Source organism: Euleptes europaea, chromosome 18 (assembly GCF_029931775.1).
Source record: "Euleptes europaea isolate rEulEur1 chromosome 18, rEulEur1.hap1, whole genome shotgun sequence".
NCBI classification, from domain to species: Eukaryota; Metazoa; Chordata; class Lepidosauria; order Squamata; family Sphaerodactylidae; genus Euleptes; species Euleptes europaea.
Window position 1 is genome coordinate 20,809,180 of NC_079329.1, and position 20,224 is coordinate 20,829,403.

A 20,224-nucleotide genomic window follows, 5' to 3' on the forward strand; every position below is an offset into this window, starting at 1 on the left:
GCCCGAAAATTCAGATACGAAAGCTCATACCCTGTCTGAAAATTCAGATATGAAAGCTACCAGAAAATTCAGATATGAAAGCTCATACCCTGCGAGAAAATTCAGATATGAAAGCTCATATCCTGCCGGAAATTTTGTTAGTCTTTAAGGTGCTACTGGACTCTTGCTCATTTTTACTGCTAGTAGCATGATGGAAATACATACACAATCACACACATGCCATAATCTCAAGTCAACAGTTCCTCCCCAGCCCCAAAGTCTGGTCCATGTCATGGCATTTACTCGCAGGCGCTCCCAATAATTGATCCTCGTCTGTTTTATTTTCTGTGGTGCCACCTCCCGCCCCCTTTCAGTCCCATTCCAGGAGACCCCGCAATATGCCAGCCGACGACGGGATGGGTCTCAGAGCCTGATGGTGCCGCACACCTTGCTACGGGCCAACAGCGACACCAGCATGAACCTTCCCGACTGGATGCTTTACGCCCCCCCTTCCACGCCGTCTGCCACCGTGGCTGTGCAGGGCCAGAAGATCACCACGGGGACCTTGCGTAGCTCCAGCAGTCCCCGTGGAGCTCGAAGCCGCTCTCCGTCACGGGGACGCCATACAGATGAAGCCAAAAAACAGCGAGGTCGGCCCAGGTACTTTTAAGAGCTTAGATTATTTGCATTCCAGAGTATCATCAAACTTTATTGCTCATTGACAGAGTCTTAAGCATTTACATTGTACAAGGGAAACTGTTTTACAAGAACAGCCTGATCCCAGAGTAGGAGATGTATGCCTAGGTCCTTAGGGATGAAAATTATGTTCCGTTCAAACTATCAAAAATGTTTTTGGTCATTTATGCATGGGAGTTTTACCTGAGGTTCTTTGCTGGCTTGACCCACACTTTCCTGTTGGGAATGTATGCACCAGCAGTCTCCAAGCTCAAATCAAGTCCCCGTCCCTTTAAATGCTACTTTGTAATTGGCTTACTTGTAGTGCTTACTGTGAGAGAAAATCCCCCCCAACCCAATTGCCACATAAAAAAGCATTTTAAGAACAACAACAAAAGGAGCAATCTGAAAGTGGGGGAGGAATCCAAGCCTCTGTTTTAAAAAAAAAGCCTTGTGCTCAGAAAGAGCTCCCAGGAAGCAGGAAATATTTAAATCCCCACCTCTGGACATGCTGCTTAGTAATTGGCTGTGAGCAAAACCAAGCTTGCATGTTCCGCACTTTGCCTTCTGCATGGGGATTTCACCCGGGCTTTGCTCAGGGAAGCTGGAAGAGTCACGTTAACAGAGGAATGGGAAGACCCGGACATTGCGAGGGCTGGCAGTGAGGTCATCTCTAATGGATGGATAACTCGTGCATAACTCCAAGGAACAACTGATTCAGACTGGGGGCAAACATGAGTGAAAGTACCCATGCATAAATGACCATTGTTTAAACCTGAGCAAGCTTACAATTATTCTAGCTCAGATACATATTCTCATCAGCTCGGCTACTCAATCTTGTTAAGAAAAACTGGTTAACATACTCAGGCATCTGTCTTGCATGTAGATGGTCAATGTCAGGATCAGGCGTCTGTCCCTCGCATCCCTTAAGCAAACTCATCCAGGCAGGTAGCTCTGAAGCAGTAATACTTTATTAGGAGCAAAAAGACAGATTAAAGGACTGACTGCCTACAGGCAGGTGAGGCTGGTAATGGTGAAACATAGGCAGGTTTCAGGTTTAAAAGCACTATAGGCTGTGAAGGTAAACATGGCTAAGCAACCCCGACATAAGTGATTCCCAGGAAGGAAGACTAAACATTAGAGCACAGCTGTGGAAAACAGAATGAGCGAAACTGTACACAGAGTTTACAGGCATGAGAACCAAGGACTTGACGTGTAGCCAGAAACTGGCCTACTCATGTCAAGAGCCTTTACTCCTGCTACCAGCAAAGGCCTGACAGTCAACAGGAAGGCCAGCACTGGAAAGCACAGATGATCCTGGAATGCACAGGTAACCCTGTGCTACATTGCCAGGTCCAGGAAAACATTTCAATGAATGCAGAAATGTATAAACAGTCAATGAATCCTTCCCGTTTACACCTTAAATGTTTTAGTTCCCTACTCACAGGAGTACATGAAGCTGCCTTGTACTGAATCAGACCCATGGTCCATCAGAGACAGTATCGTCTACTCAGACTGGCTGCGGCTCTCCAGGGTCTGTGGCAGAAGTCTTTCACATCACCTTCTACCTCATCCTTAAAACTGGAGATGCCAAGGACTGAACCTGGGACCGTCTACATGCAAAGCAGATGCTCTGCCACTGAGCCACAGCCCCTCTCCTGCTGAAGAGTTCCCTCAGTAGTGTTCACTGGAAGCCAGGATTTCTAGGTTCTTTCTGAGAGTAGTGCGATCTATTGGGTTAAAATGAAGAGAGGAGAGATGGAGTTGGCTCAGGGCCAAATGACACCACCCAGTATTGGAGAGCTGTGATTAGATCCCCTGATCTGAAATTGAGCATCAAAAAAACGGCCATGGGGTGGGGGTGGGGGTGCTGATATAGACTGAAGTTGCAGCTGCTAGCAAAAGGGAATCGCTTTAATCCTTCCTATGTATCCTGTTTCCTGATTAAAAATGGGCCCACCTAGACTGCTTTTAGGGGAAAAAGACAGGGACCCACATTAGACTTGTCTTTTTTCCATACACCATTCCAGAAGGGGGCATATTCAGCTGAGGAAATGTGGGGGCGGGGGGAGAGAATTTGAGAAAATGGGGGTAGGGGAAGAAAATCCTTTTCTCTGCACTGCAGACCTCATCTGTATTCCCCTTGCACCCACAGTTGCTTTTTGAAGTTAAAATACCCATGGGGGGGCAAGCATATGATTACTGTATGTACCCCCTCCCTTTTTTACCGCTCTGTCCTCTACCTTTGTAACCCCCTTTCTTCACTTTTTTTATTATTTACCTGTGTGTGTGTGTTTGTGTGTTAAGTGCCGTCAAGTCGCTTCCGACTCATGGCAACCCTATGAATGAAAGTCCTCCAAAATGTCCTATCTTTGACAGCCTTGCTCAGATCCTGCAAATTGAAGGCTGTGGCTTCCTTTATTGAGTCAATCCATCTCTTGTTGGGTCTTCCTTTTTTCCTGCTGCCCTCAACTTTTCCTAGCATGACTGTCTTTTCCAGTGACTCTTGTCGTCTCATGACCTGACCAAAATACGATAGCCTCAGTTTAGTCATTTTAGCTTCTAGGGTCAGTTCAGGCTTAATTTGATCTATAACCCACTGATTTGTTTTTTTGGCAGTCCACGGAATCCGTAACACTCTCCTCCAACACCACATTTCAAAGGAATCTATTTTCTTCCTATCAGCTTTCTTCACTGTCCAGCTTTCACACCCATACATAGTAATAGGGAATACGATGGCATGAATTAACCTAGTCTTGGTGGCCAGTGACACATCCTTACACTTCAAAATATTTTCTAGCTCCTTCATGACTGCCCTTCCCAGTCTCAATCTCCTTCTGATTTCTTGGCTGCAGTCTCCCTTTTGGTTGATGGTGGATCCAAGGAATAGAAAGTCTTGAACAATTTCAATTTCCTCATTGTCAACCTTAAAGTTGTGTAATTCTCCTGTAGTCATTACTTTTGTTTTCTTGATGTTCAGCTGTAGTCCTGCTTTATTTACCTACATCCTACTTATTTAGACCCCCATCTTTTTCTTAGTGATATTATCTTATTGTTTGCCCTTCCTTTCCCCACTCTGAATCGATTCCCGTTGTTGTTTATTGTTATATGGTTTTAGGGTGCCTGTGGTTATTTTAATAGGATGCTGTAGTTTTAAAATGGAAAACTTTGGGGAGTTTAACTGCCTTGAAATGCTGCAAGCTGCCCTGAGCCTGACCTGAAAGTTGGGAACGGGCGGCATAAAAGTCGAGCAAACAAACAAATAAATAAAAATAGTATGTCATGCCTCAGACAGTTTGGGTTGCCTTAGACAGTTTTTTGTTGGCATTGTTTTCCGGTTCTGTAATCCTAGTTTTACGTCATTGTTTACTGGAGGTCTTTGCCTTACAAAACTGTAATCTGTCTTGAGCCTCAGTGAGAAAGGCAAGCTATAAATGATAATGATAATAATAATAATAATAAATTGCTTGGTCATCATATGAAGCTGCCTTATATGGAATCAGACCTTTGGTCCATCAAAGACACATGAAGCTGCCTTATACTGAATCAGATCTTTGGTCCATCAAAGTCAGGATTGTCTACTCAGTGGCTCTCCAGGGTCTCTCTACAGCAGTGGCTGTACAGGTCTCTCTCTACAGCAGTGGCTCTCCAGGGTCTCAGGTAGAGGTCTTTCACATCATCTACTTGCCTGGTCCCTTTAACTGGAGATGCCGGGGATTGAACCTGGGGCCTTCTACATGCCAAGCAGATGCTCTACCACTGAGCCACAGCCCCTCCCTGGAATCTCCAGTTAAGTCAGTATTGTCTACTCAGACCAGCAGTGTCTCTCCAGGGTCTCAGGTAGAGGTCTTTCATATCCCCTTGCTTGCCTGGTCCTTTTAACTGGAGGTGCCGGGGATTGAACCTGGGACCTTCTGCATGCCAAACAGATGCTCTACCACTGAGTCACAGCCCTCATAAATCATACTTGCTTGTCTTTCTTTATCTTGGCAGCTCCAGTGGCTACCAGAAGGAGTCGGCTGGTGGCAGCACATTGAGTAGCCGGGGGGTGAAGCGGAAACTCTATTCGGCTGTGCCTGGCCGCACGTTCATGGCTGTGAAACCGTACCAGGCCCAGGCCGAGGGTGAGCTCTCCATCAGCAAGGGCGAAAAGATCAAGGGTACGTAGATCTCTGCGCACACCCTTGGATTAGCCGGGGACCCTCCCTGAGCCCAGGATGCCGGGGTCCTTTGTGGAAGACTGGTGGACTTAACAAAGGGATTCTCAAGTGTTGTTATGCCCATTCTCCCTATACAAACAGTATAAGGATAGTATCCCATTTGGTACCAGGCAGAAGAGAACACAAATTTGTGGGAAATGGAAGAAACATGGCCAGTTGGAAGGGACAGGGAGAAAGGACTCCAGCATGATGGAAAAGATCCTGCCAATGTACAGAATGGCCCCATATGCCCCACATACTCACATACCTCTTCTGACAACACAAGCTTCATGAGTACTGGGAGCTTCATGAGTACTGGGTACCCAGAAACCACACATATTGGGAGTGCGAGCTACATTCAATAACCCCCATCTTCACAGTCTCCATATTGTACGAGCAAGGGGCAGTGTGTGGATTTTGCATGCACATAAAGCTTTGGCGAGCACAAAGGAGCTCTTTCCCGTTCAGACAACACTGTGGCTGTGCATATGGGATCTATGCATTTCCCCTTCCCTGGTACCCATGGACATAATGTCTGAGAGGGGCTACAACTTCCAGTTGTGCTGCATGCGACACCAGAATTGGAAGCCAATACGCTCGCTCAAGAGCTACGTGAGTCACACGGGTAGGGAGTCAGGAAGGACCCTAGATCTTTCTCTAGAGGGAAGCTACCACCTACCTCACACTTTGAGAATCCTGGACTTAGCTGGTATATTTGGAATTGAGGGTCAGGGCAGTGGCAAGGCGTGGCTTATACGTGTGTGTCTGTGTGTGTTTGATGTACAGACTCTGGTTTTGCCTGGAGCGTTCCGTGCATGTGCTGTCATCCTTATATAGTTGGTTCATGCATGCAAGTTTATGTCAGAGTGGAGTGGCCAGCTAAACATTCTGGAAAACAGGGATCCTTTTAAACCATGGTCTTGGCAAACTAAGATTCATCTGTTCTATTCAACTGGAGATGGAGGTACGGTGATAAACAGCTACCCCGCTACGTCCGATGGTTTTGTGTCGCTTTGTTGCTATGATTCTCTAGGGCTTGGTTGTACTCTAGACTGTGGTTCTGGCTTGCTTGTTCTTTGAGGACAACCGCATTCTCAACCATTACAGCTGCCGTGTGGGAGACCGCTTTAGAAAGTTCCTTCTGCACTCCCATGCAGTTATACTGGAAAGAGTTGAAAACAATATCCTTCTGCCAGAGAGTCTGGGGATCTGCATGCCACTGGATATCACACTGCTGTAATCACTGATCTTCTGGATTTTCCAAATCTAAATGGTGAATTACTACAATAGCACAATATCCAATGACTTGTCAATCTCGGGTTTCCAGTGTTGAATTTGAATTCATTATTGTGGGGTTTGATCCAAGAGGTCTCTTCCTAAAGCCAAAGATCAGGGTTTTAAAAGCTTTTATTGAATAAATGTGTATTCTAGAAAACACAGATGTTTGGGGATGACCTACAAGCAGGTAAAATTACTGAAAGCTGGCTATCCTTATAGTGCTTAAGCATCCCTTTCCCTAGGTTGCCCCCTTTTTCAGAAAGGTTTCTGAGACTTGTATGACAGAGTTGCTGGAGGCATAATACATAGGGTTGCCAACCTCCGGGTTCTAGCTGGAGATCTCATGAACACATGAAGCTGCCTTATACTGAATCAGACCCTTGGTCCATCAAAGTCAATATTGTCTACTCAGACCAGCAGTAGCTCTCCAGGGTCTCAGGCAGAGGCCTTTCACATCACCTACTTGCCTAGTCCCTTTAAGTGGAGATGCCGGGGATTGAACCTGGGACCTTCTGCATGCCAAGCAGATGCACTATCACTGAGCCACAGCCCCTCCCCTCCTCCTGCTATTACAACTGATCTCCAGCTGATAGAGATCAGTTCCCCTGGAGAAAATGGCCGCTTTGGAAGGTGGACTCTATGGCATTGTGCCCCGTTGAAGCCCCTCCCTTCATCAAGCTCCGCCCCCAAAATTTCCAGGTTTTCCCCCCAACCTAGAGCAGGTAATTCTAAATTACCCAGGATCGACAAATATCAAGTTCAGTGTTCCAAGTACTCTAAATTGCATTGCTCAAGAGAAGCTGGTCAGCTAACCTGTTTCATGAAGATTTACAGTACAGTATTTTCTTACCATTGCTCCAGTCTATGCCTATTGCAATAACTCTGCATAGTACTGCCCTGCTAGTTATAAACAAAAGTAACTATTCTTCAAAGGATCCTGCTGGTTGATTAAATATTGAAGGCGCTTTCCCTGCGAATTGTTGTTCTGTGTTCTTATGTGAGCGTGACCTTTCAAAAAAGCCCCAAATAATTCAGCACTTAGTGATCTCTAAAATTACGCCGAGATCTCAAGGAGCCAGAAAGCTAGAGCTGAGATATTTTACCAGTACAAATGACTGGGTTAAAAAAACAAAAAAAACATCCTACTCTTCTCAAGAAAGGGATTTGATTTGGTTGAAGGTGTTAGTTTTAAAGCACTATATGGGTGTTGTTTCTCAATGGGAAGGGTTTACACAAAACACAACTGCGTCAGTCGAGAAACTGTTATTCCAGTGTGAATCACCCGATATGAATAACTGCACTGGATTGCAGAAGGAGAGGACTTTAAATTTGGTCTTTATTTTCGTTCGTTCCGGAAAAGGCCTTCAGGAACATCCTCTGTTATTTGGGCTGTTATCTTAGGGACCATCTCAAAGTTCACTCAGACCATTGGTGGACCACAGTCTTTCCTCTAGACTACGTCTTGTGAATTCTCTTTGGTGTTCGGGGGCGGGGGGGTTTGTATGGAATCTTTACCCTTGCCCCTCCGCTGGTCAGTGGGCTCTGTAGACTTTCCTTTTGAAGGAAGACAAAGAAAGATGAAGGGGAACACTAGATTATGTGAAGGCATAGCCTTTCAGAGAGCTGCTTTCTAACACTGGCCGAGCTAGCTCAGTGTGGTTTCAGGCAGAGAAGGATCTTTCCCATCACCTGCTACCTGAGGGGAGGGGCTGTGGCTCAGTGGTACAGCCTCTGCTCGGCATGCAGAAGGTCCCAGGTTCAATCCCTGGCATCTCCAGTTAAAGAGACTAGGCAAGTAGGTGGTGTGAAAGACCTCTAGCCTGAGACCCTGGAGAGCCGCTGCCAGTCTGAGTAGACAATACTGACTTTGATGGACCAAGGGTCTGATTCAGTATAAGGCAGCTTCATGTGTTCACGTGAGGTTGTCTTTTTAAAACTGGTAATACTAAGGACACCGTCCGGAACCTTCTGCATGCAAAGCCTGTGCTTGATCGCTGAGCTTCTTCCCTGTAGATAAGGCCAGCAAATCTTCAGGTGCGTTTAGAAGATGGTGCAGGAAAAGTAGAAAAGCCACCCTAGCTGGCTCTGCCCAAACACAACGGGGATCTGAAAACCCTGAAGGCGGGATTCCAGGTGCACGGCCTTTAAAAACTAACCATGCAATCTTTAATTCAGTTGTTATTCTGTGGAGTCTATTCCTCATTACAGCCAGTGCGGGTAGGGTAGCCTAGTGGTTAAGTGATTGAGCGGCGAATCGGGAAGTCCCTCCTTCATATTATCTCCTCTTTGCCACAAACTCACGGTGTTGTCTTAGGCAAACTGACCAGTCTGAGTGCCTCAGCTGTGATTTGTAGATAGTAATACTGACTTCACAGGATTGTCGCTACAACGAGTTAATGGGTTGGATCCATCCAGTTTTTTGGCTGATGAAAAAGAAATCAGGGGGTCCCCTCTGACCACCCAAAAAGGCTAGGCTCAGTATCATGGGGCCGGTGTGGACAAAAGTAATCTGTGACAGGGAAATGTAGTAAGGTGGAGAATTGGGTAAGAACGAGTGGAAAAGCAGGCTGGATCCAACCATGTATAGCATACAAATGCTAAGTATTTATTATGAAGACTCAGTTCAGACATAACATGAAACTGTGGTTTACTTTGGTGGTGGAAAGTACCATCAAGTTGTAGCCAATTTATGGCAACCTTGTAGAGTTTTCATGGCAAGAAATGGACGGAGGTGGTTAGCCATTGCATGCCTCTGTGTAGCTGTCCTGGACTTCCTTGATCTCCCATCCAAGTACTAACCAGGGGTGACCCTACATAGCTTTTGAGATGTGACGAGATCAGGCTAATGTGGGCCATCCAGGTCAGGGCATGGATTACTTTAACTATAGTTAATTTGTCAAACCAGGATTCAGCTTTCAGGTGATTCTTCAGCTCCTGGACTGTCTCAACAAATGCTTGTCTTCATTCTTTTCCCTACCTCCCAGCACTTCTGGGAAGGTGATGCTCATTGACAAACCAGGATGAAGCTAGGATGTCTGCATTAATACATCTAGTGAAACCATTTTTTTTTTTGCCATCAAGTCACAGCTGACTTATGGTGACCCCGTAGGGTTTTCAAGGCAAGAGACGTTCAGATATGCCTTTGCCTGCCTCCACATCATGCCCCTGGTATTCCTTGGAATTCCCGCATCCAAGTACTAGCCAGGGTCAGGGCTGAGAGAGTGTGACTGGCCCAAGGTCACCCAGCAAACTTCCGTGGTGCGAGTGGGGATTTGAACCTGGGGTTCCCAGGTCCTACTCCGACACCTTAACCACTACACCACGCCGGCTCCCTTTGTGAAACCGTAGATAACACCAATAGTACTTAACGACCCCGCTTCCAACTTGGGTTCCAGATCCTTGTCTTGACATACCTTATCTGACCACAATTAGTAGAGTGGTCTATGTGTAGAGGACCACACTAACCGTAGATAGCATAAGCCATGGTTTTGTGTGATGGCTGAATCAAGGCTGTCTCTTGGGAGACAGCGTGATGTAGTGGTTAAGAGCGGTGGTTTGGAGTGGTGGGCTCTGAGCTGGAGAACTGGGTTTGATTCCCCACTCTTCCACATGAGCGGTGGAGGCTAATCTGGTGAACGGGATTTGTTTCCCCACTCCTACACATGAAGCCACCTGGGTGACCTTGGGCCAGTCACACACTCTCAGCCCCACTTACCTCACAAGGTGTCTATTGTGGGGAGGGGAAGGGAAGGGGATTGTAAGCCGGTTTGATTCTCCCTTAAGTGGTAGAGAAAGTCAGCATATAAAAACCAATTCTTCTTCTTCTCTGTGAGGAAGCCTAGGGCTAGCGATTGGCCTGTGGTCCCATGGTCAATCAGCAAATTTCATGGCTATGAAGGATTTGAACTCTGTCCCCCTGTGCCACACAGTGTTCGACTAAGTGATGACTCTTAAAATGGTGGCCATTTTCATCTCCTAGTACGTTCATGCCCCTAACCATGCCCTTCTCTATTGCAGTTCTGAGTGTCGGGGAAGGTGGCTTCTGGGAGGGGCAGATCAAGAACCGCGTAGGCTGGTTCCCCTCGGACTGCGTGGAGGAAGTGGCCAACAAATCACAGGACGGGAAACAAGGTAGGTGTTCCAGACACTTCCTGTCTTCCCCCATAGGGTTGCCAGCCTCCTGGTGGGGGCTGGAGATCTCCCAGAATTGCAACTGATCTCCGTACTAAAGAGGTCAGTTCTCCTGGAGAAAATTGTTGCTTTGGAGAGCGGACTCAATGGCATTATACCCCACTGTCCGTCTTCTCCCCAAACCCCACCCTCCCCATGTACCCCCACCCAAATCCCCAGGAATTTCTCAACCCAGAGTTGGCAGCCCTACTTCCACATCTAGGGTTGCCAACCTCCAGGTACTAGCTGGAGATCTCCCTCTATTACAACTGATCTCCAGCTGATAGAGATCAGTTCACCTGGAGAAAATAGCCATGTTGGCAATTAGACTCTATGGCATTGAAGTCCCTCTCCTCCCCCACCCCCACCCTCCTTAGACTCCGCCCCAAAAACCTCCCGCAGGTGGCGAAGAGGGATCTGGCAACCCTATCCACATCCCTTATCAGTTCCGATTTCCTCACAGGCCTCTTTCATTCTTGCTCCCATTTTTGTTGCCAATTTTCTCCCCCCCCTTCAGCGTCATTAGTTAATTGGCAATAATTACATTTGCATATATGCAAAGCATTGATGAATAAGTCATGAAGGCCTCTTTGGAAGCTCCATTTTCCCTCTTGCACATTACAAAACACATGAAAAGAAGAGGCCAGAAAATGGAGGCAGAACCAAAATCGAACATGTGGGTTTGAGAAACTGTATGCTTAATGAAGGGGGTTAAGCCCCCCGCCTATGGCAGAGTTTATTTTCAAAATCTGAGATTTTTTAGAATATGGAATGTGAGGCCATCTACCAGCTGCATACACTTTTACCGACCAAAGAAGTCCTACTGCTATCACGATCCTTTCTGTGACAGCAATCTCCGATGAGACCCGTGCAACTCAGATAGGGTTGCCAAGTGCCCGGTGGTGGCAGGTGAAATCCCACCAATCCACCGGGCTGCTCGCCGACCACCATAGAGTTTCGGCAGAGATTGATAGAGCGTCTGCGTTGCTTCCGAGTAAACCCGTAAGTGACGTAGGTGCGTCATGCGCGCACGCATTGTGCAGGTCGAGCACGTTGCGCTCTGCTGAAAAGCTCCCACCAGTGGAGCAAAGGGACCTGGTAAGCCTAAACTCAGGAGACCCAGATGGACTTGAACTGGGCATATTCCGTTCAGCGGCCTCACTGCATGTTCCACTCGCAGGAAGCCAGTTTTCTGCTGCTTCGGGATTTGTCTTCCAACCAGCCTCCCTGTTTTTGTTTCGCTCCTTTCCCGCTGCTCTGATTTGACCCGTTCGTCTTCCCAGCCACCCTTTGCCACTCTGGCATGGGCAAATCCCAACGGCATGCCAACCGCTCCAGCGAGCCTGCGCTGCCACTCAGTGGCTGCTGGAGGAAGTGCCAGAAAGCGCAGGAGGGCCCCAAGTCAAAAGGAAATGCTCCTAAAAGGCACCCCCCATTTATAATTTATTTATGTATTAAGCATATACCCCACCCACCCTCCTCGGCCAATGCCGGGCTCAGGGCAGCTTCCAACGAATACGCAACCATAAATACATCAATTAAAACAGACAATATTAAAATGATAAGACTAGACTCCATTTAAAACTTAGAAGGCACCCTGTTTCAATAACCCCTATGCTAGGGTTGCCAGGTCCCCCTTTGCCACCGGCGGGAGGTTTTTTGGGCGGAGCCTGAGGAGGGCGGGGTTTGGGGAGGGGCTTCAATGCCATAGAGTCCAATGGCCAAAGCAGCCATTTTCTCCAGGTGAACTGATCTCTGTCGGCTGGAGATCAGTTGTAATAGCAGGAGATCTCCAGCTGGCACCTGGAGGTTGGCAACCCTACCTGGAGAAAATGGCCGCTTTGGGCAATTGGACTCTATGGCATTGAAGCCCCTCCCCTCCCAAACCCCGTCCTCTTCAGGCTCCACCCCAAAAACCTCTCTCCAGTTATGAGGAGGGACCTGGCAACCCTACTGCTGGCCAAGGCCAGAGGGCAGCAGTGTGAGAGATGGAGAAGGCACAGAAAGGAAAGGGTCAAGAAGGGTAGGACAGGGGATATGCGGAAGGGGAGGGAAAGAAAAGGGGGAGGTCGGGGAAGGGGCAGGGAGGGCCAGCTGATCTACAAACCATTGCTGTCCTCAACCACATGCCTGGTGGAAGATCTCTTTCTTACACGCCCTGCGGAATTGAACGCTCTGATCGCCGCTGCCCCTCTCCTTTGCCTTTCAGAGAGCCGCAGCGACAAAGCCAAACGGCTCTTCCGGCACTACACCGTGGGCTCCTACGACAGCTTTGATGCCCCCAGGTGAGCCAAGAATCCAAAAGACTTCGGCGGTATCTGCTGTGGCAGGCAAGGAATGGTTGTGTGGAAACGTGGCTGCGCAAAGACGCATACGGGTGCAACGGTCCTAGTGCATGAAAAGCATAAAGATCCCCATTTCTTCTGGTAGTATCCTGCATGCATTTTAGGCCTCCTCAGTGCCGGCATGTTGGTCTTCAGGGCTCATTCATAAAGACGTATTTGACTGCTAGTAGTCACTACTTTCTGCCTCTTTGGGTCAGGCCCAGAGCAAATCAATGGGTGGGATCCAGCCAGCTTTTCCACTCGGTTTCTCCCAATTCTTCTCATTTCATATGGCTTTTGTCCATGGAGGTCCAGTGATCTCCGGTGTTGCCTTTTTGCATGGTCAAAAGGGATCCCTCCTGCCTTTTTCATCAGTGGAAAAGCTGGTTGGATCCTATCCACTGTGTTCACTTTCAAACAGAACAGAACTATTATAGGGGCAATCCATTCAGCTATTTCGAAGATAGTCTAAGAGCAAAATACCAGTATTGCTAATTAGCTAATTGTAGATCATTTATTTACTTTAATTGTTTGAAGTGTAAAATTCAGAATATCCCCAGGTTCAAAACAAACTGGATTCTCTTATGAATATTTTTGTCATTATTGTCGCTGCTGTTCCACTGCTTCAGTTGTGGTTTATTAGAGTTGTAGTTTATTGTGTTTTTGTTTCTTCTCTTCCCTATCTAAGGTTATTTTTTTTTAATTTCTGCTGTCCCATAGAGGGCAGCCACTGTTTGGTACAGAATGTTGGAGGCATTCACTTGCGCCCCTAGGAAATTTCCTCTAAGAGAGGCTTAACGATTGAAGTTTTGATTCATGGTCAGAATCTAATCATTTTCTGTATTGAAAAGGAATTGGCCTCGGGTTATTTCTCATGTTCTCGGGTAGTTTACGGCTTGGCTCACTTTCTTGAGTTATCTGAAATGATTGTCCTAAAAGACATTGTGGTGTGATGCAGCCTGCTTTTGGTACTCAGTGGTCTGATTTATGTCTGATTTATGCCGTTGCACAGAAAAAAATTAGATGTGATGCTTTATCTGGTCTTTTCCAATTTACAGATTCTGGGGCTCTGTTGGTTGAGTCTTAAACTGACACTTTACTAGTGATCATTTATTTCCTGGTTTATTTTGAGAATTTCAATGTTACTTCTCCAGAAAACCTGCTCAAGGTGGCTTACAAAATAAAACACAGTCAAAACATAAAACCACCAATGTTGTTAACCATTAAAAACACAGCCAGGGCATAAAAGCAACATAAAACATAAAAGCAACGTAAAACATCACATAAAACACTTCTCAGTTTAGAGGCAGACTGTACTAACAATGTTAACAGATCAACACCTTAATTAAAAGGCTGACTAAAAGGAAATATTTTGGCCTGGCACCTAAAAAAAAATGTAGGTCAGCGCCAAGGGGAAGAGGGTATTCCATAGGTAACATGCCATCACCGAAAAAGCCCTGTCTCCACAACAGTGCTATGGGAAATAATTAATTATAACATCTTATAAAAAGTTTTGTAGGAATGCATCAGGCTTTTATTTTTTCTACAAGACATCTGTTTTTGAAAATTGGTTAGCAATTGGGGGGCACAAGTAGTTAGCCTTGCCTGGGGCGCAAAAAAGACTGGCACCGGCCCTACATAAACCTCACCTCTGAAGGGGTGTACAGAGAGCCAGGCTTATGAGCAAGATCTTAGCTGGAGAGCCAGCGAGGTTAAGAGCAGTGGTTTGGAGTGGTGGACTCTGATCTGGAGAACCGGGTTTGATTCCCCACTCCTCCACATGAGCGGCGGCGGCTAATCTGGTGGAATTGATTTTTGTTTCCCCACTCCTCCACACGAAGCCAGCTGGGTGACCTTGGGCTAGTCACAGCTCTCTCAGCCCAACCTACCTCACAGGGTGTCTGTTGTGGGGAGGGGAAGGGAAGGTGATTGTAAGCTGGTTTGATTCTTCCTTAAGTGGTAGAGAAAGTTGGCATATAAAAACCAACTCTTCTTCCTCCTCCTCCTCCTCCTTCTCTTCCTTCCATGATGGAAGAAAGGCAGGATAAATACTGAAAGTATTACCCACGACAACTTTCCCCATTTATATCAAGTTTCAGAATATTCTAAGCCCTTCGGGAAGATTTGTCTGTGGAGCATGTCTAGTTTGGCTAAGAACCCCCTGTGCTTGCAAAGTCTGGGGCAAGAACATTAAGCCACTTAGCCAGGCTTTGCATGTGACTTTATTCAGAATCTGGCAAGCCGCAGCTTCATCGAGCTCCGGACAGTACAGCAGTCACTGTGTACCGGAAGGCCAGCTTTTTTTGGTCCCTGCTAGGAAGTTCCTAGTGCACTGGGAAATGCCCTTCTGTTCTAAGGGCACAGACGTCTGCTGCTCGGGGACTGGCAAATATGCCTTCGCTTCTGTTTCGTACTCGCGGAAGAGGCCAATTTTTTTCAGCTCGTTTATTAGGCTAATTATGGTAGCACCCTCTGTTTCCAAATCCAGTGTCGTGAATCATTTAAGCGGCAATTACAATGCCTGGAGTGCTTTATTATCTTTACCTGGATTGGCCTTGCAAGAAGCCTGCAAGAGACCGGACTGGGAGACGAGCCTGTCGCTTGCCCAGGGCCATTCAGGGAGTTGGGACAGGAGCCCAGGCTTCCCCAGTTTAACCACTCTGCCAGCCATTACTTGGATTTGCATTTCTCTCTGTAACTCCTATCCCACTGGGCCTGCATATTCTGTACCAGTCGTAGGTAAAAAGGTAAAGGTAGTCCCCTGTGCAAGCACTGGGTCACCCATGGGGTGACGTCACATCCCGACGTTTACTGGGCACACTATGTTTACGGGGTTTGCCAGTGCCTTCCCCAGTCATCTTCTCTTTATCCCCAGCAAGCTGGGTCCTCATTTTACCGACTTCGGAAGGATGGAAGGCTGAGTCAACTTTGAGCCGGCTACCTGAAACCAACTTCCGTCAGGATCGAACTCAGGTCGTGAGCAGAGCTTGGACTGCAGTACTGCAGCTGACCACTCTGCGCCACGGGGCTCCTTTGGTTATAGATTGATGTATAGAAGTATAGATTGATGAGAGAAGCGTTTCTCCTTCTCTCACAATACCAAAACGCAGGGACATCTGCTGAAGCTGGAGGGTGAGAGATTCAAAACAGAGAAAAGGAAGTATTTCTTCACACGACCCATAGTTAAATTGTAGAACTCCCTGCCCCAGGATGTGGTGATGGCTGCCAACTTGGAAGTCTTTAAGAGGGGAGTAGGCATGTTCATGGAGGAGAGGGCTATTCATGGCTACTAGTAAAAATGGATACTAGTCATGAAGCATACCTATTCCAGGTAGTAATGAGAACATTCAGGAAAGTGAGAAATCAATGGAGTAATCAAAGAAGTTCTTATAGAAGAATATAAATCACAACTGAATAACAAATTGGGTTCCTGTTCTCTCCAGGATCAGAGGATCATGCCTATTATATTAGGTGCTTTGGAACACAGGCAGGATAATGCTGCTGCAGTCGTCTTGCTTGTGGGCTTCCTAGAGGTACCTGGTTGCTAGCCCTGTGAAGAGACTGCTGGACTTGATGGACCGTGGTCTAATCCAGCAAGGCCTTTCTTATGTTCTTCTGTAACCCTGAGTCCCACTCATTTGCTCAAATCAACTGGAATCACTCCCTTCTCAGAAACTGCAGGAGTATGGTCTTCACGCTCTTCCTTTCTTTGCAACTCCCGTCCAAAAGTTGCCCTCCCTCCTATGCCTTAGACAGCATTCAAACCGAGCCCTCTGTCCTTCCTTTGAAGACTGTGGATTTCTCTGAGCCATTTTTTTTTACTTGGGACCAAATTGCCCTTCCGCTCTTCACCAGGACAGGCTAGGAAACAGAAGCAGGTATAATATGACGACCTGTCTTTCTCTCCACCCTGGTCTTAATGCCCTTTTGGCGTTCACTCGCCCTGCAGCCCCATTACACATCCTCCACTCCCCACAGCTGCTTTTCAGGGTCAAATTATGATCGTGGAACTCCAGTTCGATGGGTAGTTCAGGCCTCCGTTCCGTTGCCTGGAGGAACAGAGAAGAAGCTGCAGCACCATTCTCCTGATCCTGGAAAGTGGACTATAGGGCATTATAACCTGCTGAGGTCCCTCCACTCCCCAAACCCCACCCTCCCTAGACTCCACCCCCCAAAAAATCTCCAGGTATTTCCCAACCCAGAGCTGGCAACCCAACCCACTCGCTTTGTGCCCAGTTCTATGCTCATCATAGAATCATAGAGTTGAAAGGGACCACCAGGGTCATCTAGTCCAACCCCCTGCACAATGCAGGAAATTCCAAACTACCTCCCCCCACCCCACCACCACGCTCTAACAAATATAAACTTGGGAAAGTATTGGTGGATGAAAACCCTTCGACCACAAGACAGGTTGCCAAATTTTGTGTTGCAGAGATTAAAGTACGTAGTAAATTAAAAAGCAAAGATGCAGATAAAGTTGAGCTTAAACTACTGGATGTCAAAAGTGGAGAAACCGGACAGCTGTTTTGTTTATAGGAAATAGATAATTGCCAAATTAAAAAGGTAAAGGTAGTCCCCTGTGCAAGCACCGGGTCATTCCTGACCCATGGGGTGATGTCACATCCTGACATTTACTAGGCAGACTTTGTTTTCGGGGTGGTTTGCCATTGCCTTCCCCAGTCATCTACACTTTACCCCCAGCAAGCTGGGTACTCATTTTACCTACCTCAGAAGGATGGAAGGCTGAGTCAACCTTGAGCCGGCTATCTGAAACCGACTTCCATCGGGATCGAACTCAGGTCGTGAGCAGAGCTTTTGACTGCAGTACTGCAGTTTACCACTCTGCGCCACGGGGCTCTTAATTGCGGTAATCTGATTTTAATTTTGATAAATTTTTATATCCTATTTTATTTGAAATGCTGTAAGATTGTTATCTATAGTGTGTGTTTATTGGCCTTTGACCATAAATAAAATTCAATTCAACACACACACACCCAGTGACCCATTCTTCATGCCCCGAAGATGGCCAAGGTGCCATCAGTTGAGACCCATTCCCAGTTACCGAAGTCCTGTACCTAGTTCCCCTCAATACCCCTAAATTCTAAGCTATGTCCCCCATTTCCTGTGGAATTCTGCCCCCCAATCCCAATGACCAAACGCTGACCTCTTTCATGACCTATGTGTCATGGATAACTCTACGTTTCCTCCCCTCTTCCTCTGTCAACTCCCTTGGGTCCTTGCCAATGATCCTGAACCCAGCCCGTTGTCCTCCACAGCTCAACCTGGGGCTCCCCTCCTCCAGTGCCCTGGATCCTTTCATTTCATTCTCCCTCCCCAGCAGACCCAGTTTTTCCGGGCGTCTGTGCCTGCGATGCTCCGATTCGCACTGCGCTGTACTCCATGCTTTCGGCAAACGTCCTTGAGCTCAGCAAGCGAGCGGCGCGTCCGGGACTGGGCTGGTTTGGAGGGGCCTTTTGAGTCCGGAAACTGGGACTGCTCAACCCAGTGGTTTCGACAGAGGTGCAGTGGGATCTGCGCACCCCTTGAGCGAGCGCCTGTTGCGTTGTGGCCTTGCACGATTTCCTGGGCAGCCGGTGGCTGGATTGGCCCAGAACTCCTTGGGGCACTTGACCTTTGCCGCCGTCCCCCCACCGCCAGCTGGTAAAGATGGGACATATCGGAGCAGCGGTTGCCACATGAGCCAGCTGGGCAGCGCCATGGGGCCAGATGCGGCTGGGTGTGGGGTGGGTTCTAGAAAAGCCAAGGGGGGAGGCGCGTGTGCACGGGGGAGGGGATTGTGAGGGGCCATGGGGGCCTCGGGGGTGGGACGTTCCAGAAGGGAGCATCTCCGGGGGGGGGGGGTCCTTCCCTTTGGCGATATGGATCCATTTCTCTTCAGCTACATCTTCATCTGCTTCTGTAGTGGGAATGTATTTGAAGAGAAGTTAAGAGTGAGAGTGGGGGAACGTGGGGGTCAGGAGACGGGGAGAAAAACTCTGACCCTGAGACTCACGGAGAAGACGTTGTAAGGGCAAATGGAAGGATTGAGGAGAGCTGCAGAGGAAAGTGTGTTGTGTGTGTGTGTGTGTGTGTGTGTGTGTGTGTGTGAGAGAGAGAGAGAGAGAGAGAGAGAGAGAGAGAGAGAGAGAGAGAGAGAGAGAGAGAGAGAGAGAGAGAGAGAAGGAAAAATATAAGTTGTAATAGCCTTTTGAAGAGCTTGTGTGCTTTCTTGTACATTGGACTCTGCATTGCTAGCTCACCCCTGCCAATGAGAGATTATTGAGGACCGTGCAAACCACGTCTGGCAGAAAGAATGGGGACTATTGTGCAATTTTGTGTTTTGTCCCATTTATCTAGGACAGGGCAGGGGTAAAATAGTTTTATACTGCAACTGTTGTTGGCTTCCATGCAACGTTACCAAGAGAGAACGGTTTCCCTTGGAGGCTATTCTTGCTGACCTCTAAGTGAATCACCTCTAGCCACGGTTTAGAGCCAGGTTGTAAGTTTACAAGGGCAAACGGGTAATGGGAACCCTACAAGAGGAAGCACAACTTGGAATGGGGGGGAAGGCCATTCAGAGCAGAGAAATGGCCGGAGGTGAAAGGGTTAAGCACCCTTCTCTCTTTCTGTCTCTCTCCTCCCCACCCACCCCAGCCTCTCAGCTCAAAATGGTTTCTTCCCAAATCTGCTTTTGGTTTTATCTACATATGAAGATTCATGACTCACATTTGTGTTCCATGTGTCATTTGTTCGTAATAGCGTAAGGGAAACAATTAGGGTTGCCAGGTCCCTCTTCATCACTGGTGGGAGGTTTTTGGGGCGGAGCTTGAAGAGGGAGGGGTTTGGGGAGGGACTTCAATGCCATAGAGTCCAATTGCCAAAGCAGCCATTTTCTCCAGGTGAACTGATCTCTATCGGCTGGAGATCAGTTGTAATAGCAGGAGATCTCCAGCTAGTACCTGGAGGTTGGCGACCCTAGAAACAATACCATTAATAACGTGGGTTGAATGCACACACATTACTGTCCCTGTGCCGGTATGCATGTTCTATAGATGTTACATGAACATATGTGATATGCCTATCAGCAGGCATGTGGTATATCTTGATTGCAAAGGGGTAGCTGTGTTAGTCTGCTGTAGCAATATAAAACAAAAGTCCAGTGACATATTTCATATGAGCTTTCACGAGTCACCACTCACTTCTTCAGATACATGTGAAAGTCAAACTGAGAGCCAGCATGGTGTAGTGGTTAAGAGCGGTGGTTTGGAGTGGTGGACTCTGATCTGGAGAACCGGGTTTGATTCCCCACTCCTCCACACGAGCAGCGGAGGCTAATCTGGTGAACTGGATTTGTTTCCCCACTCCTACACATGAAGCCAGCTGGGTGACCTTGGGCAAGTCACAGCTCTGTTAGAGCTCTCAGAGCCCCACCTACCTCACAGGGTGTCTGTTGTGGGAAGGGGGAGGGGTGACTGTAAGCCGGTTTGAGTCTCCCTTACGTGGTACAGAAAGTCGGCATATAAAAACCAACTATTCTTCTGAGAATCCTTGTGAGAATGTGGCAGGTTGTAAGGATTCTTGGTGTGATTTCCATGCATA

The 20,224-nt window shown here is 47.5% G+C and overlaps 1 protein-coding gene across 1 annotated transcript in view; it reads left to right on the top strand.

The window, feature by feature from the left end:
* The window catches only part of SHANK1 (SH3 and multiple ankyrin repeat domains 1), a 120,007-nt gene that overhangs the window by 58,428 nt on the left and 41,355 nt on the right, over positions 1–20,224 (top strand). The window contains exons 11-14 of the mRNA XM_056863875.1: positions 354–639; positions 4,648–4,814; positions 10,149–10,262; positions 12,511–12,586. Of these exons, the coding sequence (XP_056719853.1) occupies positions 354–639; positions 4,648–4,814; positions 10,149–10,262; positions 12,511–12,586 (643 nt within the window). The remainder of the gene's footprint in view (positions 1–353; positions 640–4,647; positions 4,815–10,148; positions 10,263–12,510; positions 12,587–20,224) is intronic.